This window comes from Cucumis melo, chromosome 8 (assembly GCF_025177605.1).
Source record: "Cucumis melo cultivar AY chromosome 8, USDA_Cmelo_AY_1.0, whole genome shotgun sequence".
Lineage (NCBI taxonomy): Eukaryota > Viridiplantae > Streptophyta > Magnoliopsida > Cucurbitales > Cucurbitaceae > Cucumis > Cucumis melo.
In genome coordinates, this window is record NC_066864.1 from 13,156,219 (window position 1) to 13,183,705 (window position 27,487).

Genomic DNA, 27,487 nt, shown 5'->3' on the forward strand with positions numbered 1-27,487 from the left:
CTACAATCACTGATAGGAAAGCACAACCAATGCTTGGTCTTTAACTGTTACCTGGAGGAGAGAAAACATTGAAAACATGAGTTGAAACTCAATGAGTGGCAATTTTGTTTATTTTTCTCAAAAACTTATAAAACATACATTTAACGGTTTAGTTATAAAATCAACACCGAAATGATAATTAAAACATTAGAATCATGTATTACCATAAATCATAAGTAAGGCCAACAAACCTGTATCCAAACCAACCATGGCAAGGCATCTAAATATACGGCCAAAGATAGCTCGCACATGACTAAAAATCATGCGACCAAAACTAGCTCACGCATATTTAGTACCCGCCACGATAACAACCTCCATCCAATTCGATCCAACCAATCCAATCCATCCATGATAGCATACTAAGCATACAGCCCAAGGATAGCTCACACGTGATCCAATCCACAAGGAAACACGTGGCCAAACGGAGCTCACGCATACTTAGCACCTACCATGGTAACAACATACCGGTCCTATGTGCACATAGAGCCACCCAACCATGGGTTAAGCTAGGCCCAAAGCCATATCAAAATCCTCCATCCACGGCCTCTTTCAGCCACGAAATCCCCTGACAACCGTAGGTGGCGCTACAGAAACATATTCTCGTAGCCTTAAGGGTAATCACCAACATCCATAATGTCACACAGTTCAAGTTTGAAAACAAATCAAACATGGTTAGAAACACGTTTTCACATATTTGGATCCTTAGCCATCAATACATACTTTTAGAACTCCTTCAAATCTAGTTATAAATCAATGAATGTTTAGAAACAAGTTGTCATCTAAACTTACTTAATAAGTTTGGGTTCATCCATAGTTTCGAAATACAAAAGTTCATGGAAAACCGAAAATCACATTTGACCTTTATAACACATAAATCATAAGGCAATCATATTCTAAATTTTCATACTAGAACAATTATAATAGATTTATAAAGAAAATACTTGAATTTAAGCCACTCACAATCAATTACTCGATCCCTCGGGATTTTGCGCCTTCCCCACTTCGATCTAGCCTGAAACAAGATTAAGGTTTATCAATTAACTTTACAAAGCAAAACGACACAACAATCTTCAACATACTTTATAAAGCCAACTCAAACTATTTTATGCTCCAAAGACTCCAATTTCTCTCTTCCAAGACTTAAATTGAATTATCCCTTCATGCTTTAATGTATTCTAAAAATTCCAACTTTGAACCCTTAGCATCACATCAATATCTTAAAGCCACAAGCACCCAAACATGAGAGAACTCACTAAAATTTATCTAAAACCATATCAAAATCACCTCAACAACACATTTCTCAAAATTTTCCAGACTCGCAACATGAACTTCAAATGATCATAACTCTTCCAATACTTAATCAAAATGAGTGTTCTTTATGTCAAGATCTTCATTTTGATGTCCTCTATAATTTACTTGAAGGAAGAACAATACGATTCCCAACAGATTGCTACAGTATTGGCCCGAAACAGAGAGTGTTCAAAAACGAAGTCTTCTGCTAACCCCTGGCTTGTTTATGAAATTAAACTTACTTCCAATCATATTTAGCTCACCATAAAAGTTGTAGTACATCGAATAACCTTTCCAACCATACTAATTAGAGATCCTAACTCCACTGGTACGCTCTAAAATACTAAAAATAACAGAGATCTTCTGATTTCGCGTGAAAACATTTGCTCTATCTTTTGTGTGAGAATTCACCCAATAAACCTCAACATTTGGTTTAGCTTCCTTCATAAAATTTGTTCAAAAATGAATTATATTTCAGAAAATTTAAATCTCACCTCTTAATTCTTTTTTGTGTAGCTCAAACCGATCAAAACATCAGAGGTGGTCTGTGTTTACCACACTTCTGTTATAGCTGTCACTTTTCCAAAGTTCTCTTCTTTCTCTTTAGCCTCAAATTCACAAAATCTTCCATGTTTTATACATAACCTTATGGGTAATATCAAGTTCATGTTAAAACTAAATGGGTATTCACAAAATTTACCGAAATTACCCAAAATCTTACGAAACACTTATCAAAGTAGCCTTAATCTTAATGGACAGTACCCTAACAACTTCCTAATTCGAAAACAAGCATTCACCATCATGGGCTATTAAATATTATCACTAAATTTAGATGGGTACTCAAGATCGACTCTATAAAGCGTAGAATCTTACCAACGTTGTGCATAAATGCCTAAATTCGAGCTTTCAAAGACTGGACAGTGGTCAAACTCCTCAAATATTCCAATCTAGTATCAAAATGTTGTGGGTAATATTTAATTCAAGTCAAGACTTAGTGGGTACTTGAAAGTGTACAAGAAACCCAACTAAAATATAATAGATCTTACCCCGAAGCCAAAATTTAGCGAGAACGGCGGAGCCACGATATTTATAGTTGCGGTACAAGACAAATACGAGGACAATAACTTTGCAGTAACCTGCCTTGAAGTTCAGCAATCCAAACGACAACTAAGTTACTACCATATTCGTGAGTTTGGTGTGACCGCGGCAAATGGTGGTGTGTAAGTTGAACTCTTAAGCACCGCGCAAGGAGAAAGAGGGGTCGAACAACGCTGATCGTCGTCCAAGCTAGAACGGTGGCGTGCTGGTCATCAGCAAGTGATGTCATCGGCTTTAGGAGAGAAAGAGGGAGATATGGCGCAGAACAATTTTTTTTTTTTTTTTTTGAATGAAAGGAGGGGGAAGCCGTTGGTCTCTCTCTCTCTAGAAGGATGAAGAAGAAGAAGAAGAAGAAGAAGAAGAAGAAGAAGAAGAAGAAGAAGAAGAAGAAGAAGAAGAAGAAGAAGAAGAAGAAGAAGAAGAAGAAGAAGAAGAAGAAGAAGAAGAAGAAGAAGAAGAAGAAGAAGAAGAAGAAGAAGAAGAAGAAGAAGAAGAAGAAGAAGAAGAAGAAGAAGAAGAAGAAGAAGAAGAAGAAGAAGAAGAAGAAGAAGAAGAAGAAGAAGAAGAAGAAGAAGAAGAAAGAAGAAGAAGAAGAAGAAGAAGAAGAAGAAGAAGAAGAAGAAGAAGAAGAAGAAGAAGAAGAAGAAGAAGAAGAAGAAGAAGAAGAAGAAGAAGAAGAAGAAGAAGAAGAAGAAGAAGAAGAAGAAGAAGAAGAAGAAGAAGAAGAAGAAGAAGAAGAAGAAGAAGAAGAAGAAGAAGAAGAAGAAGAAGAGAAGAAGAAGAAGAAGAAGAAGAAGAAGAAGAAGAAGAAAGAAGAAGAAGAAGAAGAAGAAGAAGAAGAAGAAGAAAATATCTTCTTTTCTTTTCTCTCTTTTTTTATAAGCTTAATAATAATAATAAAATGACCAAAATGCCCTTCAATTTTAATTGAATTCACTTCTCACCCTTCTTCATTCTTTTCAATACTTAAACTAAACAATTTAAGTTTTAAAACTCAATTAAAAATAGTTCTAAAATTTTTCTTATCACCCGAATCAACCTTAAGGGCATAAAAGTATTCCAACTTGTTTTTCACAACTTAGAGAATATTAATATACATAAAAGAAAATGGAACAAGGGCTTACAGTTTAACAATTCGATCACTTACATTTTTTTACTTAATTACACGATCGTTTATATATATATTAAACAATAAGGAATGTGATTCAACATTTTTTTTTTTAAAAAAAAAAAAGCACGCCAATTTAAAATATTGCCCATTTGGTAAAAACAACTAATATATACAAACCTCCTTCTTCGTTTTCCATCACTTCGCAATACACAAACGCACTGATCACTCAGCATTTCGTCTCAAAGATTTCCTATTCCATTTTTCTCTCAATCCATTTTTCTCTTCAACGTCAAAAGGTATTTTGCTGAACTTTTCCTACTATAGCGTTATGCTTCGTCTTCTTTATATTTAAAACATTTCCACTTTTGTCTTGAAAACTATCGTTCTGTTCTTAAATTTTTATTCTGAAGCGTTTAGGTTTTCAGATTTGTTTAAACTTCTATTCTACTGATTGTCAAATGTTTTAATTTATTATTACTTGCTGATTAACCATATTACGAACGTCTTTTTGTTTGGATTAAACGATATGTTACATCAAGTAAACGATAGTTTAATTTTAGGGTTTATGGTTTAGTATTTTATAAACAATCGTATACATAATGAAAGTATATTATGATCATTATTTTCAGGATGGCTATACCTAGCGACAAGTATTTTCCTGCCACTTTCTCATGCAAAATGCACAAGATTGGCAGTCTTATCAAGGATAAACTGATTAAGTGTAACGCCCCAAAAATTAAGATAATTTTGGAGTTAATTATCTTAATTTTTTAATTAGATTTAATTTATTGGGCGTTATTTTGAATTCATTTAATGAGAATTACTTGATTTATGAGGGAATTGAAATTAATTAAATATTTTTTGGATGAATATTTAATTAATTAGAGGCTTTGACGTGTGGTGTTTATTGAGTTTTTGATTAAATGGTAGGTTAAGAGGATTAAGTAAAGTTGTAGATTTTTTTAGTGTTGTTGAAGTTAAATAAAATAATTATGGAGGTTATTTAATTAAATTGTAGAGTGGAAAGTTTGTTGGAGATTTGATAATTATATGTATATGTGGAAATATATATATAATTATTATGGGAAAGGAAAAGATAATTATATTTGTGGAAATATAATTATTTAAGGAAAAGATAATTTGATTTTAAAGAAAATATATTTTTTAGGGAGAAAAAGGAAAATAATTATATTTTGGGTAAATATAATTATTTATAAAAGGATATTTATTTTGGAGAAAGATAAATAATAATTAATTATTGTGGAAGATAATTAATTATTTGGAAGAAAGATAAATAATAATTAATTATTGTGGAAGATAATTAATTATTTTGGAAGAAAGATAAATAAGAATTAATTATTGTTGAAGATAATTAATTATTTTGGAGGAAGATAAATAATAATTAATTATTGTCGAAAATAATTAACTATTTTAGAGAAAGATAAATAATAATTAATTGTTGTGGAAGATAATTAATTGTTTTGGGGAAAGATAATGGAAATAAAGATATATGTATATATTTGGTATTATATATATATATATATATATATATATATATATATATATATATATATTCTAAAAGGAAAAGGAAATAATAATAATAAATATTATTATTACTATTTGGGTTTATAAATACCATTGGAATGCTTAAGTTGAAAAGAAAAGGAAAAAAGAGAAAGGTTATTCATCTTTTTCACTAAGATAACCTCCTGCCGCCGTCGCTTCACCAATTTTAGTTATGATTGGTCCCTTTGGCAAAGCTTGAAGAATTGATGAATTTTCTCATCAAGGTTTAGATAATTTTTCAACCTCCATTTGGTCAAGTTTGGTACGATAAGGTAATTAAATTAATAATTTATTAACTTAATTTTGGATCTAATTGGAGTTTCTTTAAAGGTTTAAAGGTTTAATTGACTAACTTTTATAATATTTAAATCTTGAATTTTTCCCAATCAAGGTTGAATTGGTTTCAACCCCAATTTTTAGAAAGTTAATTAATTTGGAAAAATTTTTGGATGATAGCCAATTGCTAATTTTATTAATTAAGTTATTGATTTTCCCTTACTGTTAGGATCTGCTTTAATTGGGAAATTACTGTCACCAAAGAAATATTTTTACACAATCTCCAGGTAAGAGATTCTACTATTGGACCTTCGAACTGAATTTAAGAGACTGGATGTATTTACGATTATGCATTGATGGTAGCTAGTAGTGGGTCCCTTATTGAGTATATTTATACTCACTCTTTCCTATGTTTAATATTTCAGGCTAAGGTAAAGAACTTAAGAAGCTGGCGAGCAACAGAGGGTTCCGTCGCATGCCATATGGGGACACAGTTCATTATTTTTAAATTTTAACCATTTTACTAAAGATTTTATTCTATTTATTTGTTTTTAGTTCTTTGAAATTGTTAGAACCCACGGGTCACGTTTTCAAATTATTTTTGTTAATTTTGAAAATCTTTTGTTTTTGTGAATGTCTTGATATTAATTTTATAAAGATTTTAGTTATCCTCTTTTCAAAAAGTGTCTTTTGATGTTTATCTTTTTAGTAATGACCTTAACTTAGTTTAAAAAGTTCGGGTTGTTACATTAAGGAACAGTTGCAGATGTTCAACAAAATAATTTTTGGTCCATTACTGAATGTCAACATGGTCCTCAACGGCCAGTTGATCCATCATTTCTTGTTGAGGTAGATACATGAAAAAACCAACGCAGATGGAATCTGTTTTTCAGTTTTGGAGAAAAACGTCTGTTTCACCTAAAAGGAATTCAACATCATAACTGGATTGTGGCCAACAAATATAACTTGAAAGTTGAGGAAATTTTCAAGAATTTTGAGTTTACAAATGATCACAATGCTGTGAAGGTCGCCTTGGCCATCTTTATAGAAACTGTGATGGTCGGGAAGGATAAGAAAACACAGTTTGACATGGATATTTTGGGAAGAGTTGATGATGATGAAGTATTTAAGAGCTTTGATTGGTCAACTTTCTTTTACACTCGTCTGCTCAACAGTTTAAAGACAAGTCTACAAGGAAAAAAAGAAGCATACGAGCTAAAGAAGACAAAAGGTTCCAAAGCAGTGACATACTACAACATCAAAGGCTACGTGCTTGCTTCTCAGGTGATTTTATTTGTTTATGCACTTTAATTAAATGCAAATTAAACATCAAAGTTTAACATATTTATTTAAATGTTTTAGGTGTGGGCTTATGAATTACTTTCAACTACAAGTAAGCACCTGGCCATAAAAAACAATAAGGGATCAATCCCTAGCATATTGAGATGGAATTGTACACAAGCTCCATCTTACAAAATCCTGCAGAAGAACATATTCGATAAAACAAATGTAAGTCAAACTTGTCAGCGATCGTTTAATACAATTATACGATCGTTTACATTTTAACATATACAATCATTTAGCTTAATCCAATATCGTTTATATTCAATACCAAATGTAGTATCATATTATTTTATAAATGATCGTTTATATTAACAATTCTTTGATTGTAACATTACAGACTGTTGTTAAACCTAAACTGAAGCTATCAATCCAAGAGAAAGCTTTCATGGAGAGTCGAATTCGAGGTGATGATAACATAGAAATGGAGGAGGATGAATCCATTCCAGATATTAACAACAGTGATACCAATACTTCTGATCATGCAATGAACAACCAATCATTTGAGCAATCAGACTTATCTCCACAACTATCACCATGAAGGAAACAAAGTCAAACAATGGCTGACCAGTATAAAATGCATCCAATCACCAATAAGAAATGTCGCAGACCAAAGAAGTCTAATGACAAAGAACAACAAAGTCATTCGAAATCCTACAAAAAATTGAAGAATGAAATAAAATAAGTTCGTAAGGATTTATCCACACTGACTTCTATAGTCTATAGGATAGATGACACAATCAGAAAGTAGTCATTGAAGCTGTCTGAAATGAAGCAGATGCTAGAGAGATTGGTCCAAGTAAAATTTGTTTTCAGTTGTTTAAATAAACGATCGTTTAACTAAAATATCCAATCGCCTATCATATTTCAACAATCGTTTATCAAAGTTACACAGTCGTTTGAAAGAAAAGCATACAAATTCAACGGAAACAGGATCAGATAATTACTCTAATTGCAATTAATTAACAAAAAGACCTTAAACCGAAATAAGATTAAATAAAAGGTTTTTAAGAAAAACTTACGTTTGAAAGCTCCGATTGATGCTTAAACCACCACTATGGTTGACCTACTATCCTCCGGACTTTGAACCGGGTTATGGGACTCGTTGGATGAAGGAAAACGGGAGAGAGAATAAAAAGGAAAATTATGGAAATGAGTTGAGATTTATTTTTAAAAAACAGCTCAATTTTTTCCTTTAGAAAATAAGTCAACCCCTTGACTTGAAGCCCTAAGAGCCCAATTTATAGAGGCTTTTCATGCAAGGTTACATGTGCATATAAAACACATGAGCTAACAACACATAACCCAATAACTATTAGTGGGCTTAATGTCATTATAGTTTGCTAACACCTAGCCCACTATAATTAGTGGGTTTATCCAACAAAATATTGGATTTTCACACTAACTTTAGTCAAAGGGTAAAATAGTCATTTAGTCAAAGTCAAACTTTGATTTTTCAAACCAAAAAGTCAACATTTTGACTTTTTACAATTTTGTCCGTCTTGACTAATTTTGACCTTCTGAACATAAATTCACATTTATTTTCTCAAGATTCAAATCACATTTGAATATATTGTCGGTTAAAGTTTGACTTTTCCAAGTCAAAAGTCAACATTTTGACTTTTCACAACTTTGACTATTTCCATCTTTTCCTAGCTTTCGAGTATGAATCCGCATTCATATCTTTAATATTTAAATACCATAAAGCTCTATTAGTAATCTAAAAACTGATAGTTGTATCACATATACTTGTTGGTTTCTCTCTCCTATCTTATTTCAAACAATTCGACTCATTCCATCATACTGTTATAAGTTAAATTTCGTATGAGCCAGTAGGGGAACCTAATGGACCTATAGATCATGGGCTTTAAAGAACCAAGATTAACTGGCTAAACACTTTTAGACCAAGCTAATCAACATTCGTTAACTAACGAGTCATTCCACTAAAGTCTTGTAGTTGCACTTGCCTCACTATAGATATATTTCTATCTATCTAATATAACCATGATCTATAAGTTAATCATTCACAAGTTGTTCGTAACCTCGGCTGGGTCAAAATATCGTTTTACCCCCGAGGCTGCATCTTGTTCCTTAAGTCCCACTGATCTACTATTGAACAATTGGTTTCAATTGGTTTAAGGTCCAACCTTTAAACCGAATCTCTCTCGAGCCAATGAGAGGGTGGGGCCCCTTTGTTCAAGACTTGCATTCAGTCTTTAAGGGAACAACCTATCTACTACCCCTAAAGTGGGTAAGAGTGAATTCCATTTTGCACCTTATGTTCCCAACTATCCACCTGATCTTATCCCTGAAATGGGAGGCTTATTGGGCCAACGTTAAAGAGTTGCCCTTATCTATGCAGACCTAAGGATAATCTCGTGTGAACAAGAGTTCATACTTAGCTCAGGATTAAGATTAAGTTACCTAGGTCATCAGTAATCGAGATAGTTAGTTTTAAACAATAAACGACGTTATAACGTAAAAGTGACTATTTCATAGTTCTGTCTTATGTAAAACCTTTTACATAGGATGCCCCCACTTTCATGTCTCTACATGAACGATTCAGGATTACATCGTTTGTATTAACTACAAAGTGGGTCGCATCCATAGTATCTCTGAATAAGGTGCCCAACCCTTATTTATATACTATAGACTATTTAGGCTATTTACTCGAACTTAATCCATATTTATGTCTCTACATAAAGTTCAAGTTTACTCAAAATAGCCTAGGGATCTTAGTTTATTGGATTTAAGATTATAGTATTCAATTTCTCAATAACGATTTTATTGAATAGAGTATGATTACAAACTACGAGTTCTAGGACATAGATTCCAACATCATTTAGATATGATACATCATCGTTTACTTTTATATACACGATCGTTTAATAATCCATTACTTTTAATTTTATTTTCGTTTTTATTTGTTTATTGGAATCAAAATCAAAATCAAGGGAATGATTATACTCATCAGAATGACAATGATGATCATCATAATAGAGAAGATATGATCAACAATAACCAACCATATGTTGAAGAACAACATACTGAAGAACAACATACTGAACATCAAGAGGAAACCCAAAGGTTAACATTTCATTCATTATTTACTACTTTATACTGAACAACAAGTTAATCCACCCATAACATCTACTGAGATCATATCAAAACCTACAATACCTGTCCTAGATGTCAAAATCAGAGATGTAGATAGATAAGATCCCATGTGGCAAGTGGAACCAAAATTATGGAAGGCATACTTATCGTAAAAAAGATAAAAGAAAAAAAACCAACACATGAAGAAAGGAAAGTAGTCTCCACAACCATAAAGAAAGAATTTTTCAAAAAGCTTGAAGAAAACACATGGATACTAGAAGACGTAAGTACTCTTTCCAAATTTCATTTTATATATAAAAATACACGATCGAGTACAATATTCTTTATCTAACCAAATGATTATTTATATATATTACACGATCGCTTAGTAAGGAAAATAACATTGTAAACGATCACTTGTATTTTCTAAACGATCATTTATATATATTACACGATCGCTTAGTAAGTAAACGATCACTTGTATTTTCTAAACGATCGCTTATACTCTCGTTTCAATTCACTAAAAGATTGCTTAATTTTTTTATAGACCATGGATTTGCTATTGTCCCACTTGCAGAATAAAATGTTGCATATCAAGCAACTTTGCAAGTATACTTTCAGAGTAATAGATTCTGCGTTTATAGTAAGTTGTTTTTCTTTAATTTTTTTTGCATATAAGTTAAATTGCATAATTATATTTTGACTAAATTTTTTTACTTGTTCTTCAAGACTGAAATCAATAAACCACACTGCATAGTTTGACAATGACTTTTTGATACTAATGTGCTGACAGCAGACAATAAGAAAGCTGAATGGACAGACACAACAACACACTTAAATCTATGGACAGAAAAAGATTTGGAATACTATTTCAATATAGCTCTTGGTGATTTCCAAGATAAACAAGGGTGGGGAGATGTCAACTACGTGGTTGGCTGCATCAACATAAGAAAACATTAGTTTGCTATTGCAGTTGATATGAGGAAATGCAAGATCTACATGTTCGACTCAATGCCAAATTATGTTGAGAAGAAACTTGTTGATGAAGCTCTTCAAATGCCTACACGATGCATCCCCTCACTCGCAATTGCAATTGGAATGAACCTTTATTCAAAACGTTTCAAATATAGCCCTTGGCTAGTAGTCAGATTGAATACCACATTACAAAAAGGGCGTTCATTAGATTGTGGCATTTTCTGATCAAAATTTATTGAATGTAACAAATGCTGACCATGATTGTCTAACTGTAGAAAACATGAAACTGTTTAGACAACAATATGAACTTTGGGCAAATAAATATTTTTGGTAAATAAATATATATTTGGTTCTTGTACTTTTGAGTGAATGTTTGTATTCATTTAGATAGATATCACAAAAAAAAATTGTATAAAAATATAAAAACATTCGTGTAGAGAAATACTCATCGTGGATATATCTTTAAGCGATCGTTTAGTAAAGTCTAAACGATCTTCTTAATACATATAAAAAAAATATTATCGGTCTTCTTAATACACATAAAAAATATTAAGCGATCATTTATATAAACCACATTAATATCTAAAAGAATATTAAGCGATTTCCTAAACGTACATGTGAAGAATATTAAGCGATCGTTTATATGTATCACACTAATGTAAGCAATCATGGATATATCTTAAAGCGATCGATTAGTCAGGTCTAAACGATCAACTAAATACACATAAAAAATATTAAGCGATCGTTTATATATCTAATGTTTAAACGATATCAACTCTCCATCAAATTTAATATCAAACATGTATACATAATAATGAAAGAGAGAGAGTACGCATTTTCATTAATTGTTAAAACCTTGCCTTGCTTACAAGTCCTACTATTATGTCCTTTACGATTCCAATTGAAACATCTGGTTGAACTACTAAATTCGCCAACAGATGGAATTCTTTATTTTCTTGGTCTTCCAGCCTACATTTTTAAAGACTGGAGGTAATATTTTCATGACAAAATCTACAACTATCTAATCAAAATGAGATCCAACAGGTTGAATAGAACCATTGTATGTTGTTGATAGTGTTTCTCTATAATAAAACTCAGATACATAAGAATAGGTATCTAAATTAAGCATTCGTAGAACAACAAGAGCATGTGCACAAGGAATTTCTTCAACATCCCATACTCAGTAAGTACAACATCTCACGTTTAACTTCATAATAAATTATTGATTTCCATCTGTTACTTGGTATTCAGTTGTACTTATTGGATCAACCTAATAAATAACACAAATAAGCAAAATTAATAAAATAAGAACAAATAGATTTCAATCTCTGTATACATCATATATATATATAGATATCAATTTATCAGTGCCTATCTGAGACAGAAATAGATAAATTGCTATTTTTATCTATTGGATAGACAAAGATAGCAATCTATCTCTAACTGTTCGAGATTAAAAAAAAAATCTTACCCATAATCTTCTCAACTTTTCATGTTCTAAATGCAGAATGTTCTCAGCCCAAGAAGTCAAATGACTCTTCATTGTAGAAGCAGCTTTACTTTATTCATAAAACCACTTTTGCAATACATCCTTAATTGATCAAAGCATCATTACCACAGGTAGTTCCCTAAGATCTTTAAACACTAAATTTACACTTTCTGCACAATTTGATGTCATCATTCTATACCTTCGTCTATGTGAATATGTCCGAGACCACTTCTCAAAACCAACACTACTAAGATAATCTCTAATATTTGAACAAATAGACTCCATGCATCTCATGTGGTACTCAAATTCTTCAACAGTGTAGGCATAAGCATAGCTAAAGAAATACTTATCAAGTAGTGGATCCTTAAAATGGAGTTTCAAGTTACTTAAAAGATGGTTGTGCACACACAATACTCAACATCAGGAAACACTCTTAAAACTCCTTTGGAGATGCTAATATGCCTATCAGAAACAATGACTAAATTAGCCCGCTCTGAAAAACTACCTCGTATCTTCTCAAAAAACCATGTCCATGATACATCATTTTCAGAATCTACAATGGCAAAAGCGAGAGGGAAGATTTGATTGTTACCATCTTGTGATGAGGCTGTTAATAGGATGCCACCAAACTTACACTTCAAAAATGTCCCATCAACAGAAATAATAGGTCTACAATATTTTTACCCCTGAATTGTTGCACCAAAAGTCATAAAACAAAACTTGAAATGACCACTATCATCCATTTCTAAAGTAGTGCATGTACTTATAATAATTAAAAACACATTTCTATCAGCACAAAAAAAAAATAATGAAAGATGTCAATATTGGTCTATCTAGATAGACTGTGATATTAGTCTATCCATATCTATCTGCAAATCAATTTAAATTTGATATATAAAACTGATCATACCTGGGTTAGATTCAAGCAATTTATCAAAGAATCTTGGAATCAAGACATTCGATTCAACTATGTCACCATGTAATATCTTTACCATATGTTCTTTTACCCTCAAAGCTTTCTGGTAACTTATATTAACTCCAAGATTTGTATGAGTCTTATGCACAATCTCTTTAGGAATGGAACGATCAATAGACATAAATCTAAAATCATCTATCAAACAATTGTCAATTACTGTTGAAGAAGCTTGCATGTGAGAACTTTGGGCAGTACTCAATGAATAATCATGGTTAGAAGTGTATTTTCGTAGCATCCACAAATCACTCTTCTTATAACGAGATGCCCTTACATACCATTTGCAACCTTCTTGCAAACATCTAAATTCAAGAGACCTCAAATTTGATACTGTAGTCCTAAATTGAAAGTTGTTTTTTACTACTATTATGCAAAAACACTTTGAAAGCACTTCTTTACTTTCAAATAAACTTTTTTCCTTCAAATCAGAATAATAAGAGATGTCTCTTATAACTTCATCATTTGAACAGAAAAAGAAAAACCTATATTCAGTGACATATCAACATTCTCTCGTACACTACTAGATGAAGAAGATGTTCCCAAACAATTAACAGTTACATGGGCAACTAATGGATGTCTACTAGTTGCATCTTTAGCGAAAGCTAAATACCAAACAACATCATTGTCCTTCATTATCGGCACCACAGTTTGAACATTACTTTAACCAAAATCAAGTAAAACAGATAATTCTACTGATTCATCCAATTCAAGTTGTTCATATGTTAACAGACACTGAGTAATTCTCGTAAACATTACAGTCATTCCATTGATCTCCATAAAAAACAACAATAGGAATAAACATTCTAATCTGGAAAAGAAGAAAATATAATTAAGTATTTAGATGTAATAAGAGAATACTAAACAATTGTGCAAAGAAGTTAATAAATACTAAACGATCGTTTAACACCAATATATGATCATATATAATAAATTAAATCATCGTATAGAATAAGCTATATACGATCGTTTAAAGACACTGATCGTTTAAACCATCATATTCAATTTGATATACGATCGTTTAAACCATCGTATTAAATTTGATACACGATCATTTAAAGACACTGATTGTTTAAACAATCGTATTGAATTTGATACATGATCATTTAAAGATGCTGATCATACAAAATAGTGAAAATTTTAGTGTTCATAAAGATGAACGATCGTGTTCATATAACAAAACGATCTCCTGTATATTGTTAAACGATCATGTTGATAGAGGTAAACAATCAAGTAATTCAATGAAAATTATCCTGAAAAACTTCAAACTATCGATCTTCATAATGAAATACACAGTTCTTACCGTAATTCTTAAAAGTTCAAAATGAAACAAAAAACCTTAAATTCTTACAAACAACAAAAAAACTTAAACGACATTCATACTGAAATATAAATTCTTAAATCAACGTAAACAGTAATCAAAATCTTCAACGATCTTCATAACCAAATACAGGATGTCTTACAGTAATAGTTTAAATAAATATATAATTCTGAACGAAATTTTATAATCAACAAAATAGTTTAAAGAAAAAACAATATTTAGAATACTCACCGAAACCAAAATAACTGAGACGATATTAACTGAGCAATATAATTGATCTTGATTGTCCAAGATGACAAGAAGAGAAACAATGTTATCGAAGATGATAGATATGAAAGTGAATGTTGTCGAAAATTACGAAAAAGGTACAGAATTATCAAGATAAAAGATATATAAAGGACGAGATGAATAACTTGAAAACGACGATCGTGAAAAAATTGAGAAGAAGAAGAAAATCAGATGATCGTTATAAAAGATTAAGGACAAATAAGGAATTTTGAAAAGTAATTTGGCATGGACTTGTTATTTGCATTTATATAAGTTTCCTTTTTTATATCTATATATAATTTAGGGGAATAAAGATGTAAATAAATAAATAAAAGAACGAAAAGAAAAAGGAGGGTATACTTATAGTTATCGTTGATGATAAAGATTGCTCCGATGATGTTTGGAATTGGATTCTAATTTGTAGGGCTATTTCACTCTTCATTTCCATCTTCGCAAATCCGAAAATGTCTGAATTGCCAGATGAGCTATGGAGCCAAATTCTCCAAATTGGTGTAAAGACCTCTGCTTTGACTTATAAAGATCTTTGTTGCGTCTCCATCTCTTCTCCTCGACTTCGCCGCCTCTCCGACCATGACTCTCTCTGGTCTCATCTTCTTTCCTCCGATTACCCTTCATCCTCGTCTTCTTTTCCATCTTCCGCTTCCTCCTCAAAGTCCCTTTACAAAATCAGGTAGAAGGAAGAATTCATTATCTCTGAATTTCTCTCTTCCAATATCTCTCAATTCATATTTCTTCTTCTTCTTCTTCTTCTTCTTCTTCTTCTTCTTCTTCTGTTCTGGTTAGGTTGGAGAGAGATAGATATAGGAAGAAAGCGGCGCATACGAGAGCTGTTCTTAGAAAGGAAAGTCAAATAGCTGAGCATTATAGGAGGGTTGGTCAATTAGAGGAACGGTTGATCGAGGAGACCAGCAAATGCACAACGACCTTGACGGAATTGTCTAATTTACGCACAGTCAGGTAGTGCTCGGCAATTGATTCAAAATCCATCAGTCATATTTTCTGTTTATTTTCTCGTTTGGTCTTTCAGTGATATGTTATGTGTGCATGTGCAACTTGGTTACTTGCAATCTGTAAAATTGTTGATTGGAATTGTGTTTTCGTTGAGTTTTCTGAGCATTGTAGATTCACTAGGATCCTCTTACTAAATTTTGAGTTCAACAACATCTGGGGTCGAGGCGCATGAATCTCTAACCTTTTGGGTCGAGGCATGTGCCTAAACCTGTTTGAACTATGCTTAGGTTGGCAAGATCATTTTACTAGGTCGGGTGGTACTTCAGTTATTTGTTGACAACAAAGCCCAATGGATTCGTTTGGAAGCTTTTTACCTCTTCACGTGAATGCTAAAATGTTGAGTTCAATTTGAAGTCAGAATTTTTAGATTTGGTCGTCTCAGGGAAGCAACAGTAGCTTTGAACGTCTGGCAGCCTGAGGTCATTAGGGCAAGGCAAAAGCAAATTGTTGAACAATGCAGTGTATCTGTTGATTCTCGTTTGCGGACTCTAGATATGGAGCTCAAGCTTTGTAAGCAACAAATTGCTATTTTTCAAAAAGCACTTGTAAGTTTTGAATGTGGAAACATTATTTTTCTTTCTGTCAAGAACTATTATTTTAATTTCTTATACTGCTTCCCACAGAAAGATGAAAAAAAGAGATTGGAATTAGCTAAAGAAGAGTTAACTTCATTGAAGTATCACCCTCTAAAGGATCATAAATCTATGAATAGCAGTAATAATGATTCTCACATCAAGAGGAGGTCAAAGGATGCAATAAACGTAAGGTTCTTGCTTGTTGATTATGCTTCAAATTTTTTTATTGTGAATTTTGATAATTTTGTCATGTTGATGATGGTTTGGTTGCTATGAAATCTGACTTTCCCGTGAATTCATGAATTCTAATGGTGTGGATGTGCACTGTGCTCTATTAGCATTTTTCTTCTTCGAACCATCAATACTGTTTTCTCATGATGTTAGAACTTCTCCCAGTTTTACCAAATAAACTCATTAGGATGCTACGTACTTCTTATGAAGATATTTTCCTAGTCTGGCCATGGTTTGATGCTCGCTGTTCGTTGGTAGATTATCTGATGTGTTGAACTTGATGTTTTTTTAACTTGACCTCCATAAATAACATTTATATAGAGGGTGGGGGTGGGTTGAAGGGAGGGGAGGTTTTCTTCTTGTGATTGATTTCTAATTAGGTTGGAATCTTGGTTTGATCTATATTTTATTTTATATACTTGATTGATTAAGTTGTAGACATGTATATACTCTGCCTTTTTTTTCCTCAAATAAATTGGAAGAGAAAATTATCTTACTTTTCTATTACTTCACTGTGGAAATTGTGGCTTACCTCTTTTTTCATTTGATACATAAAGATAACCAAATGTTGGCACACGCACATTAACCGGCTTGTTTTCTTTTGGTTATTTTATTTTCTGGTTAAAATTTCTTCAACCTTCATGACCACAATATTGTTTATTCCTCAACTTTCACCAGCCCTACTTAGATAATATATTCTCCTTTCTTGCCTATATTGGTACCCACCCCTTATATGTACTGTTTATGTTGCATGTTTGCTTAAAATCCAAGTGAGAACTCAAACCGATACGATAAATGTACTTGGTTACCAAATTTTATCAGAGCAAGGTAAAACAGTTACGCAGTACATGATTGGGGGAGCATTGCCTGTTGAAGAATGAGCCTGACCTCAACATATAGGCTGCGGAACTACTAAGAACAGTTATGTATTCCAGTTGAGATGAGCGTAACCACCAAAGTGTTCTGCACTGGGTGCAGAGTAAAAATAAGATGGACCTGTTATGTCAAACATCATACGGAGTTTTACATTTTAGTCAAATGGGGAATTTTATCAATCAGTTGGAAGATCGTCAATAAGGGCTTCTTTGGCCCAAGGAAATACGTCAACTCCCAATTTGGTCTACAGATAAAGAAACTTATGGCAAATTAAACCCAAGTCAGGACTACAACACTAATTAACTGTTGAAGTTCCCATGTTCATCAAGGTACTCCCCTTCACTCTTCATTTCTCTTCTCTCCCTCTCACGCAGATTATCTCGTCTATTTTCTTCAAATTGGTCATTTTTTCTTCACCATTACAAGTTAGATCTGTTTGTTTGTGTGTTTTCCAGATTCATATCTCTAAATACTCTACTCTTTTTAGATCTGAGACCCTTAGCCTCCTCAGCTGCCTCAAGGAAACTCAAAAAAATCACTCTTCTCTCAAGAAAGAGCTTAGCTCAGTTGACATCATGTATGCCTAAAGATCAAGAGGTTTGTGGTTCAAATCTACCACCCACACCTGTACTCAAATCAGTCTCTTGGTGCTATCTTTCTTATTCCCTCATCTACTGTAGCTTCCTTGCCATTGGTTCTTGTGTCTTTTGTATTTGAGTTAAAAGAACAAAGGAATAGCTTGGTTGGGGACAGCTAGTGCTTGAATCTTGGTGGGCTGAGACAACTTCTAAAGCTTTGTTCTATCCTTTCAAAATTAGTCGATGATGGGTCATACATGTTCAATCTGTATTTTTGCTGCATGAATTTCTTCATTTCTTCCTCGAGAAAATTTTCTCCGATATGTTTCTTTGTTTTCGCTCATCTTTTACTCTATTTTTGTCTTCATTTGTGTTTGCTTGGATCTGTTTTTTTTTTCCCGATTCATTTTTGTAAGTTTCATTTATATGAAAGAGTATCGTTTATGGGTTGCATGAATGTTCCAATTTCATGTTGGAATATCATTATGAATGGAGGATGTACTTGGTGCATGTGCGAGAGTAAGAGGCCAAGATTACAAATTAATTCATATCAAATTATATTAAACTATAATTGATACTAATATATCTGTTTGGACATGTAGTGTTCCGTATGAGACTAGGAAAGAAGGCCTTCCCTCATTAGGATGATTTGTCATTTGTGTTTGGAAAGAGGATCGACCGACTCCACGGGACATGGCATCGAATGACGATGAGCACTTGGGGCAGATGTGCATGTGGGAGGCTCTCAAGAACATTATACTTCTATTCCCTCAATGTTTGGCACAACAGCCACTGAATGCAAAGACTGTTTTTGGTCTGACTCCAATAGGGACTAACATTGCTGAGGTTGTGAGAAGAAATGAACAACATATCACTCAGATATATGTTGAGAGGTGGTATGGGTGATTGTAATAAACATGCAAACAAGCCAACAGCTTGAGAGGATTGCATCTTGGTTTAAATCAAAGCATGCTATGGTGGTGGAGAGAGATCCCCACAATTATTAGAGTTCCAACGGGTTAGAGGTCAAACTAATGGATATCATATTCACGAATGTAGATAGAACAAAAAAATTTCTTGCCTATTCCCATCAAGCTGAAAAGTACTTGTTCAATGCACTTTTGGGTAGAGGCAAATAAATAACCTTTCTTGCAACAAAATCAATTTACTTGGGTTGGAAAAGAACAAATCTTTTAAAACTAACTCGATTTGATTCTCTTTTTTTATTTTTCATTTTGTAACTCTGTATACTTTTTTTTTTTTTTTTTTTTAATTTCTTTTTTAAATTTGAACCAGACTTGTTGATTCTTAGCGTACACTGGTGTCGGTGTGTATTTTACATACTTAGTATTGTATGTTCTTTTATGAACATAGATGTGAAGTTATTGTGTTGTGCATATAATGCGAATTGTATGTACTACACCTATTCTAATAAATTTTTCAAAACCAATTTTATTCTTTAGATATTCTGTTTAATACAAATTTAATTTTTAGTTCCTATTCAAGGTGAAAATCATAAATCGAGTTGAACCGAATTGATTACACCCCTACTTTTTAATTGTCTAATTTTAGTTTGATAAATCTTAATTTAGATTACAAAGTTTTTTGTTTTTTGTTTTTTTATTTTTGGAAGATGGTTAAATAATAATAATAATAATAATTACTATATATATATATAATTATCATGTGAGAGAAGATGCCACAAATTTTGAAAATTTAGTGAAGGGAATGCTATTTACAGGGTAATTTTATTTTGTAACAAAAACTAGAAAATAAAAGCTAACCCTTGATAATTATTTAATATTTATTGAAAATAGGTAAACTAAATTTCAAATTAAACCAAAGGATTAAGTAATAGATTTAGGGTTTGTTTCAAAAAACTATTTTATTTCTTGCCTTCATTCATTTCAGGCTGTTTAATAGAATGTTAAAAGAAAATATAGGACTAAACAAAATCCTATCTTACATAAACCAAAAGATCACCCAAATATTAGATAAAAGGGTGATGAGATAATGTACACACACAAATGGGTTACATATATTTTGTTCTAAAAGAGGTGACTTGGAAATTAATGTGGTTCTAATTTTATTTTGTTTCAACTTTTTCTTAGTATGGTAAAAAAAAAAAATCATTTTCAGATCCTCAATTTATCTATGTTAGATGAAGTGGAGCCTATTATAATAATTAAAGTTCTCAATTATTATAACTCGTATTTTACTATATAATCTAATTGAAATAGTTGGAACTCTAAACACAAACTACTATAACTCATAATCAGCTCAAGGCGTTAAATATCTCGTAAATTGTAACATTTAGATATTGATATTTTCATTTTCCTAATTAAAGGGAAGAGTCTTAATCCCATTTTGCAGTTTGACATCTTAGTGAAGCTGAATTAAATATGAGGTCCCAATGGGAAGAGAAATCAATTTAAGAAAGGGAAAGGATTGTGATATTAATTATAAAATCCTTTAGTCTGACAAACTTCATTTTCAGCTCTCAATCCTCCTTACCTTATTAACTAAATCACCGGTTAACTTGAGCATATAATTCGATTAGTTAAACCGTATTATCAACATTAACTCTCGATTAAAGGTTATGAATTTGAATCTTTTATCTCTAAATGTTGGTAAAAAAAAACTAAATGAGGATCAAATATGTATATTGTACAAATTTTTATGTATTCCATCATTTATGTATATGGATTGTATTGGAATCATTTTATTATGTTGAAATTATCATTTTTTTACTTTCCTTTTCTTTTCTTCTTTTAATCCAACATTTGTTTCTTACTAAAAAGAAAAAATACATCTTTTCCAATTATGTTGTTAGCTTTAAATATTCTATCGTAATACAAAAGTTAATGTTACATGTAAGATTATTATTGGCTAAACTATTTTCTTAAAGAAAACTAACCCTTTATGTAAAATGTACCTTTTTACCCTTTCAAATGTTAAAGTATTATTAGGGTAATACCACTTAGATGCATCTCAAATTACATTCATTTTTGTGTATTTTCTTCTCACCACTTATATTAAACAAATAATTAAAATATTTTATAAAAAAAAAAGAAGAAGAAGAAGAAGAAGAAGAAGATTTTACCTCATGGAAAATTTTGATTGACAATTTGGTGCATACGCTCAATATCTACTTAAGTATTTTTCATATGAAAAGTAAAAATAATATATACATTAGATGTATTCAATACAATAACATACTAAGAAAAATACATGAGATTTTATTAAAACATGGAGTAAGATCAAAATAATTAAAGCTCAACCCACACAAACCCTATACATACATGATTAGGGTCTTTTAAAAAAATATAATAAAATGACAAAATATTTACGCTATATAGAACAATTTTTGAAAATAGAAAAATCTCATCGGCCCATAATAGAAAATACAAAAAATGTTCGGGCAATAATGCACCTAATATAATTTATACACGATTGTTTAGATTTGATCGTGGTCTAATTTGGTTAGTTTTAATTTGGTTACACAATCATTTAGATTTGGTACATATTTGGATAACCAAATCTAAACAATTTTTTTCAAGATTCTTTGCATCCTTGAGAATTGATCATTTAAATTTGGATAGCCCAAATCTAAACAAATTTTTCTCAAGATGTTTTTGGTATAAGATCATTTAGATTTTAAAGATTTAGAGACCCAAATTTAGACTTTTTTTCAAGATCTTTATTTACTACACTATCTTGAACAACTTGAAAAAAAAAAGTGATCTTTTATGTTCAACCAAATAATAGTTTAGAAAAAAAAGGAAGAAAATATAAAAAAAATGAAAGTAGAGAAAAAAAGATGATAAAAGAGAATGCCAAATTTGAAATATTTAAAAGAATCGACCAACTTCATAGGCTACATTTTGTTACACGGTCATAAATATTTTACTTATTTATTATATTTATAAAAATTTCTCTATATAATTCATACTAAAACAAATTTAAATCCTAAGCAGATGATTTCCATCACATATAGATTGAATTTATAATCTTCAAACTTTTGATGTTCATATTTATTATTGGACCAACCCATAATAGTTAAAAACAGAAACATAGTTTCTTCTCCGACACGTACTAAACTTGTAATTTAACATTAAAAAGAAAATGAAAAAGGGTTTGGCACACATCTGAGTTAAGTCATGATCGATCTGTATTTAAGCAATCACATGGCGACAACACTATTTGGAGAGAGAGAAAGAAAGAGAAAAGTCTCTCTCTAGTCTTTATATAACAAAACAAACAACAATAATAATATGAGTTTTGGAGTCTCAATTTACAAGTTTTAGAGAGAGAGAGAAGAGCATGGGAAGACCTCCATGCTGTGATAAAGTGGGGATAAAGAAAGGGCCATGGACTCCGGAAGAGGACATCCTTCTTGTCTCTTACATTCAACAACATGGCCCTGGTAATTGGAGATCTGTTCCTACCAACACTGGTATTTCTTCTCTCTCTCTTATCCCGTTTTCACGATCTACGTCTACCGTCTAGTTTTGTTTCTTGAATGGTTTATGGTAAGTTTAATTTTTCTTTTATTATTATATGTTCGTCCTAGGTCTCCTTAGATGCAGCAAAAGTTGTAGGCTCAGATGGACCAATTATCTTAGACCTGGAATCAAGAGAGGTAACTTTACTCCTCATGAGGAAGGAATGATCATCCATTTGCAAGCTTTATTGGGTAACAAGTAATTATCTTCATCAATCTCTCTCTCTCTCTCTCTCTTTCTCTCACTTCTTACCAAAGAAAGAAGAAGAAGAAGAAGAAGAAGAAGAAGAAGAAGAAGAAGAAATTGTTCTTTCCAGATTTGTGTTAGGAAAATTTTAAGTTCATCTCATAATCATTTTGTTTTTTAAAATTAAAACTTGTTTTTCTTTTTGTTTTTTTTACTGCGAATTGTATTATTATCTATCTTAAAAAAAAAAAAAAAAAAAACTTAGACTTAGTTTTTTAAACCAATTATTAAAAAGAAAAGTAAATAACAACACAAAAAAATTTGAAGGTAAAGTAGGTATTTACTTTATAGGTTTGATTTAAAAAAAAAAAAAAAAACAAATAGTTACTACCTAACTATATAGTCTTTTTATTTGGAATTTTTGGAGCAAATAATATTTGAGATGTTGAAAAATACAAGGTTAATTTAGTTTGGTTGTTTTGATATGATGATTTTAATTAAAAAAAAATGATTTAAAGTATCAATTATATGTTACGACGATGAATTTAATTTTAATAATTTGTTCATATTGTTGGACAAATTTTTGTGGGAAATTCATTACAGATGGGCTGCAATAGCTTCGTATCTTCCACAAAGGACAGATAATGATATAAAAAATTATTGGAACACTCACTTGAAGAAGAAGCTCAAATCTGCATTTGAAGATAACAACCATTCTCCTTACACTTCCAAGTCTTCCAATCACTCACCAACCTCTGATTTTTTCTCAAAGGGTTTCTTCAGTAATGATTCTTCCAAGAGGACTTTCGATTTCGATTCCGCCTCCTCCTCTTCAGCTGCCTCCTGTTTCGGCCCCAATCGATCCTCCACTGCCTCCTCCTCCTCCTCAACTTATTACTCGAGTGCCGAGAACATCTCACGCCTACTCGAAGGATGGATGAGATCTTCTCCAAAGAGAAACGACGACAATGAGAATATACTAATCCATTTCCATGAGAAACAAAATCATGATAATGGAGATTCTTCCATGGTTTCCATCCAAGGGTTAGAACCGAAAACCGAGGAAGATGCCGGCGACAGGCTAGCGCTCGGGAAGGAGATCGAGTCGTCCATGGTAGTATCGCCGGAGAACTTGAACAATGATGATCACAATGTGGGAGGTTGTTGGGAGAAGTCTAGTAATTTTGATGTTGGTAAGATGATGAAGATCAAGAAGAATAGTTTTGAAAATTGCGAAAATGATAATATAATTAAGCAAAATAGAAGTGAAAATAATATTAACAACAACAATAATAATAACAATAATCCTCCATTGTCATTTCTTGAGAAATGGCTGCTTGATGACACTGTTGTTCAAGTAGAGGAGATGATGTCATTGTCACCAATGTTCTAACAACTTTGTTTCTTTGTTTTAATTTTTTTTTTTTTTTAAATTGAAACTTTTTTTTTCTTCTCAATTTTAGGGTTTGACTTCAATGAGAGATCAAATGTAGAAAGAGAGAGAGATAGAGAGAGTTTCTTTTCTCTCTCACTAAAATGTAATATTTTTTAGATTTCTCAAATTTCTTAAGCTCAATTAGTGTTGAATGAAAATTCTCACAACCCTTTGATATAATTAATTGTATATAGTAATTAATTACTTTGATGATCATATATATTAATTATAAGGTTTATTTCTTTCTTCCATTCTTATATTTGAATTGAGATTGTATATATTACTTGGGAGAATTGAAATGATTAATTTAATTAGAATAGGTAAATATCTAATATATCATGTTAGCTAAGTTTCATAAATTTAGTTTAGGTATTTGACTAAAAGGATTGAGTTTGTATAATAATCAAATTAGTAATTATTAATTTAAATTAGTAGTTGATCTATAATTATATTTCATGTACACGCCGCACACTATTTTCATCTAATCCCATGCATCCCATTTTTAAACATATTATAGGCCATTAAAGAAAATGTTACATGCATCACAGTTGGGTTGCATATAATAGATGGATATATATAATATAATCGAGACTAAACACAACTTTATTCGTTTTTTCAATACAAGTAGGTTTTTCAATTTTTAGTTTATATTAATCAATTATTTAAAATTTTTCCCTCACAGAAAGGTTGAATCAATTTTTTTTTTAATTTTATTTATTAGTATGAACTTAAGAATCTTTTCAAATTCATCTCTCTATATACAATTTAAACATTTGTTGTACTACAAAATTTTGACTTCCAACTTTAACTTACAATTAAAAACCTTAATTATTAATTTTTTTTTTTAGGGAAATCTCTATATCTATGAGTTAATTGAGAAAAGAAAAAAAAGAAAGAAAAAAGAGATCGATCTTAAAATTAAAAACAATATGTTACCTAATTAATTGTGCATGCCAAATTGTCAAAATAAATGATTAATGCATCACAATAATGTTTAGATTTTTTTAACAAAAAAGAATAATTTCATAGCTTTTCAATGTAACATATGAAAGTTTATATTCTTGTATCAAATCATTAAAGAAAATAATAATGTATAGTGATAATAATAGATATAAATTAGACTTATAAAAAAATAATAAACAAAATCTTTAGAACACATGACTTTATAACCTCTTTTTCTCCTCTCAAACCATATTGAAATGAAATCAATCTCTTGAAAATACCAACAACCCTAGGGCCCTACTTGGTTAATTAACTTTTTCTTTGGTTTTTTGTTTATTTTTTCAATTTCACTATGTTCTTAGATCTTTCCTTTTAATTTCATTACCTTATTGTATATATACTTTTGAGAAATATATACTCTTAAACCTAAATACACTAGTTTTTAGAGTTCAACAAAAATTACAAAGTAGGAAAATTTAATAATTGTAATTTTTAAAAATAAAAAATAAAAGCAGGAAAAATATATATACATATATGTTTCAAACTATACGATTATTAATCCTTAGACGTTTCTATTTGTTTGGTTTATAAAATTTTAAAAATATGTTTATGTGTTTATGTCATTTTAATTTTTATACTTGTATTTTGCCTTTAAACTTTAAAACAAATCTTTAATATATTTTTAAATAAATTATATAATTTATTTGATATTTTAAAAGATTTGAGAAATTTATAGAATTAATTATGTTATTGAACATAAAATTTAATATATGTCTAGTAGATTAAATATTTTTATTTATTTATGATTGTGATAGGACACAAAATTAAAAGTTACTAAAGTTTTAATTGAACTAAAAGAGTATTGAAAACATTGAAGTCTATTTATTACAATAACATGCATTTGGCACCTCTTCTCTTTTCTCTCCTTTATGCATACAACTAAGAGAGAGATAGAGAGTAACAAAAATAAATTAAACCACTCTCTCTCATACTTCTTACCATACTTTGGTTTCTTTTATTCTTGGTTAATTGTTTTATATTTGATAAACCTTAAATTTAGTATCTAGAAAGAAATAGTTTTTATATAAAGAATTTATCGGGATACAAAATTATATGTTTCCAAAATCTATAGTAAAAACGTTAATATTTACCCTTAAGCTTCTTTTTAAAAAATTTCATTGAAAGTACTTGAACTAAAATGGTAAAGAGAAATTATTTTCAAGTGACAAAATTATTGAAAATGTCTTCAAATATAGCAAAATTTCGTAGTCTATCGATGATAGATAAGACAATGATAGATATATATATATATCAACGTCTATTAGTGCTTATAAGTGATAGATGATAGTAGTCTACTGATGTCTATCGGTATATCTATTAGTGATATACATTTTGATATACTTGTACATATTTTAGTTAATTTTTGTTATATTAGAAAGTAACGAAAATAAAGAGAATATTATTAATTATAATTACTTATTGGGCATATGTATATGAAAAAAAAAAAAAAAAAAAAGTAGAAATGTCACGAAAATCTTGCAAAGGAAAAATGGGTTGCCCACAAATCGTTCTTGTTTCGGTAAATCTATGAGAAGGAAAAAAGAGAGAAAGAAAGAAACTTGTGATCTTTTTTCTTCAACTTTCGGTGTCTCTCAATACTCAAAATCCATCTCTTCTCCATTTTTGCCCTTTGCCCCCATTTGCTTCTTCCCTTTTTACTTTTACCCATTTTTATATTTAATGTTATTAGTATACAAATATCCATACTATTAGTATTGTATTTTGAATATACTATTTGACATTTTTTTTTTAAAAATAAAAAATTTGATAAATACTCTTTCTCTTCGCTTTGACCAATCACATCGACTTCCATTTCCTTTCTTTTAATTTAGCCATATTCTTATTTAATCTCTTTTTTTTTTTTCATTCCTCCTTATATATATATATATATATATATATATTAGGATATACATAATGTATTTCATTGATATACTTGATTTAAAAAATGTTCGCAAATTCTCTTCTCATCACTTAATAGTAAACAAATCTATAAATATTTAATATTGGAAATTAGACCTTATTTTTTTCTCTTTTTGTATTGGGCAAGAGAATGAATAATTAAGAGATTCTTTCAAATACTTTTACACCTTGTATAATTCGATTACAAAAGAAGTAATATCATAATAATCACTTTGATATGTCCCATGTTGAGAACGTATATATTTTTAGTCCAACAATATGTATTGTCTTTTAAATTGTCTACTCTTAATTTGTATGAACTATACCAT

General features: G+C 30.7%; 3 protein-coding genes across 9 annotated transcripts; all 3 read left to right on the top strand.

Moving 5' to 3' along the window:
• Positions 1-2,765: 2,765 nt before the first annotated feature.
• LOC127150766 (uncharacterized) lies at positions 2,766-3,273 on the top strand (the record flags this gene model as incomplete). Its single annotated transcript, XM_051089396.1, is given in 2 exon segments — positions 2,766-3,005; positions 3,007-3,273. Coding segments are annotated over 2 exon segments (507 nt in total), but the record flags the coding sequence as incomplete, so codon positions are not given.
• An 11,892-nt stretch (positions 3,274-15,165) lies between these two features.
• LOC103495869 (F-box protein SKIP24) lies at positions 15,166-19,295 on the top strand. 7 transcript variants are annotated; one of them, XR_007823332.1, is made up of 7 exons: positions 15,175-15,530; positions 15,644-15,817; positions 16,239-16,416; positions 16,495-16,632; positions 17,500-17,882; positions 18,041-18,150; positions 18,734-19,295. XR_007823332.1 is itself a non-coding variant. In XM_008457548.3 (5 exons), exons 1-5 carry the CDS (start codon positions 15,304-15,306, stop codon positions 18,743-18,745), a joined length of 729 nt encoding a protein of 242 aa, XP_008455770.1. In that variant the 5' UTR covers positions 15,173-15,303; the 3' UTR covers positions 18,746-19,295. The 7 variants fall into 7 exon arrangements, 3 of the variants coding, with proteins under 3 accessions (XP_050945355.1, XP_008455770.1, XP_050945356.1); XR_007823334.1 differs by having other exon boundaries at positions 15,174-15,530; positions 17,449-17,882; positions 18,041-19,295; XR_007823331.1 differs by having other exon boundaries at positions 18,009-19,295.
• Positions 19,296-22,341: 3,046 nt separating this feature from the next.
• Positions 22,342-24,415, top strand: LOC103495871 (transcription factor MYB60). Its single transcript, XM_008457549.3, has 3 exons — positions 22,342-22,587; positions 22,705-22,834; positions 23,426-24,415. The coding sequence occupies exons 1-3, from the start codon at positions 22,455-22,457 to the stop codon at positions 24,213-24,215; spliced, it is 1,053 nt and encodes a 350-aa protein (XP_008455771.1). The 5' UTR covers positions 22,342-22,454; the 3' UTR covers positions 24,216-24,415.
• The last annotated feature ends 3,072 nt before the right edge of the window (positions 24,416-27,487 follow it).

Excerpts from the sequence above, each read along its gene's own strand:
- LOC103495871 (XM_008457549.3), top strand. The coding sequence starts at position 22,455 with ATGGGAAGACCTCCATGCTGTGATAAAGTGGGGATAAAGAAAGGGCCA. Across the intron at positions 22,588-22,704 it reads ATCTGTTCCTACCAACACTG|GTCTCCTTAGATGCAGCAAA; the intron begins GTATTTCTTCTC and ends TGTTCGTCCTAG. Across the intron at positions 22,835-23,425 it reads CAAGCTTTATTGGGTAACAA|ATGGGCTGCAATAGCTTCGT; the intron begins GTAATTATCTTC and ends AATTCATTACAG.
- LOC103495869 (XM_051089398.1), top strand. The coding sequence starts at position 15,304 with ATGTCTGAATTGCCAGATGAGCTATGGAGCCAAATTCTCCAAATTGGT. Across the intron at positions 15,531-15,643 it reads AAGTCCCTTTACAAAATCAG|GTTGGAGAGAGATAGATATA; the intron begins GTAGAAGGAAGA and ends TGTTCTGGTTAG. Across the intron at positions 15,818-16,253 it reads TCTAATTTACGCACAGTCAG|GGAAGCAACAGTAGCTTTGA; the intron begins GTAGTGCTCGGC and ends TGGTCGTCTCAG.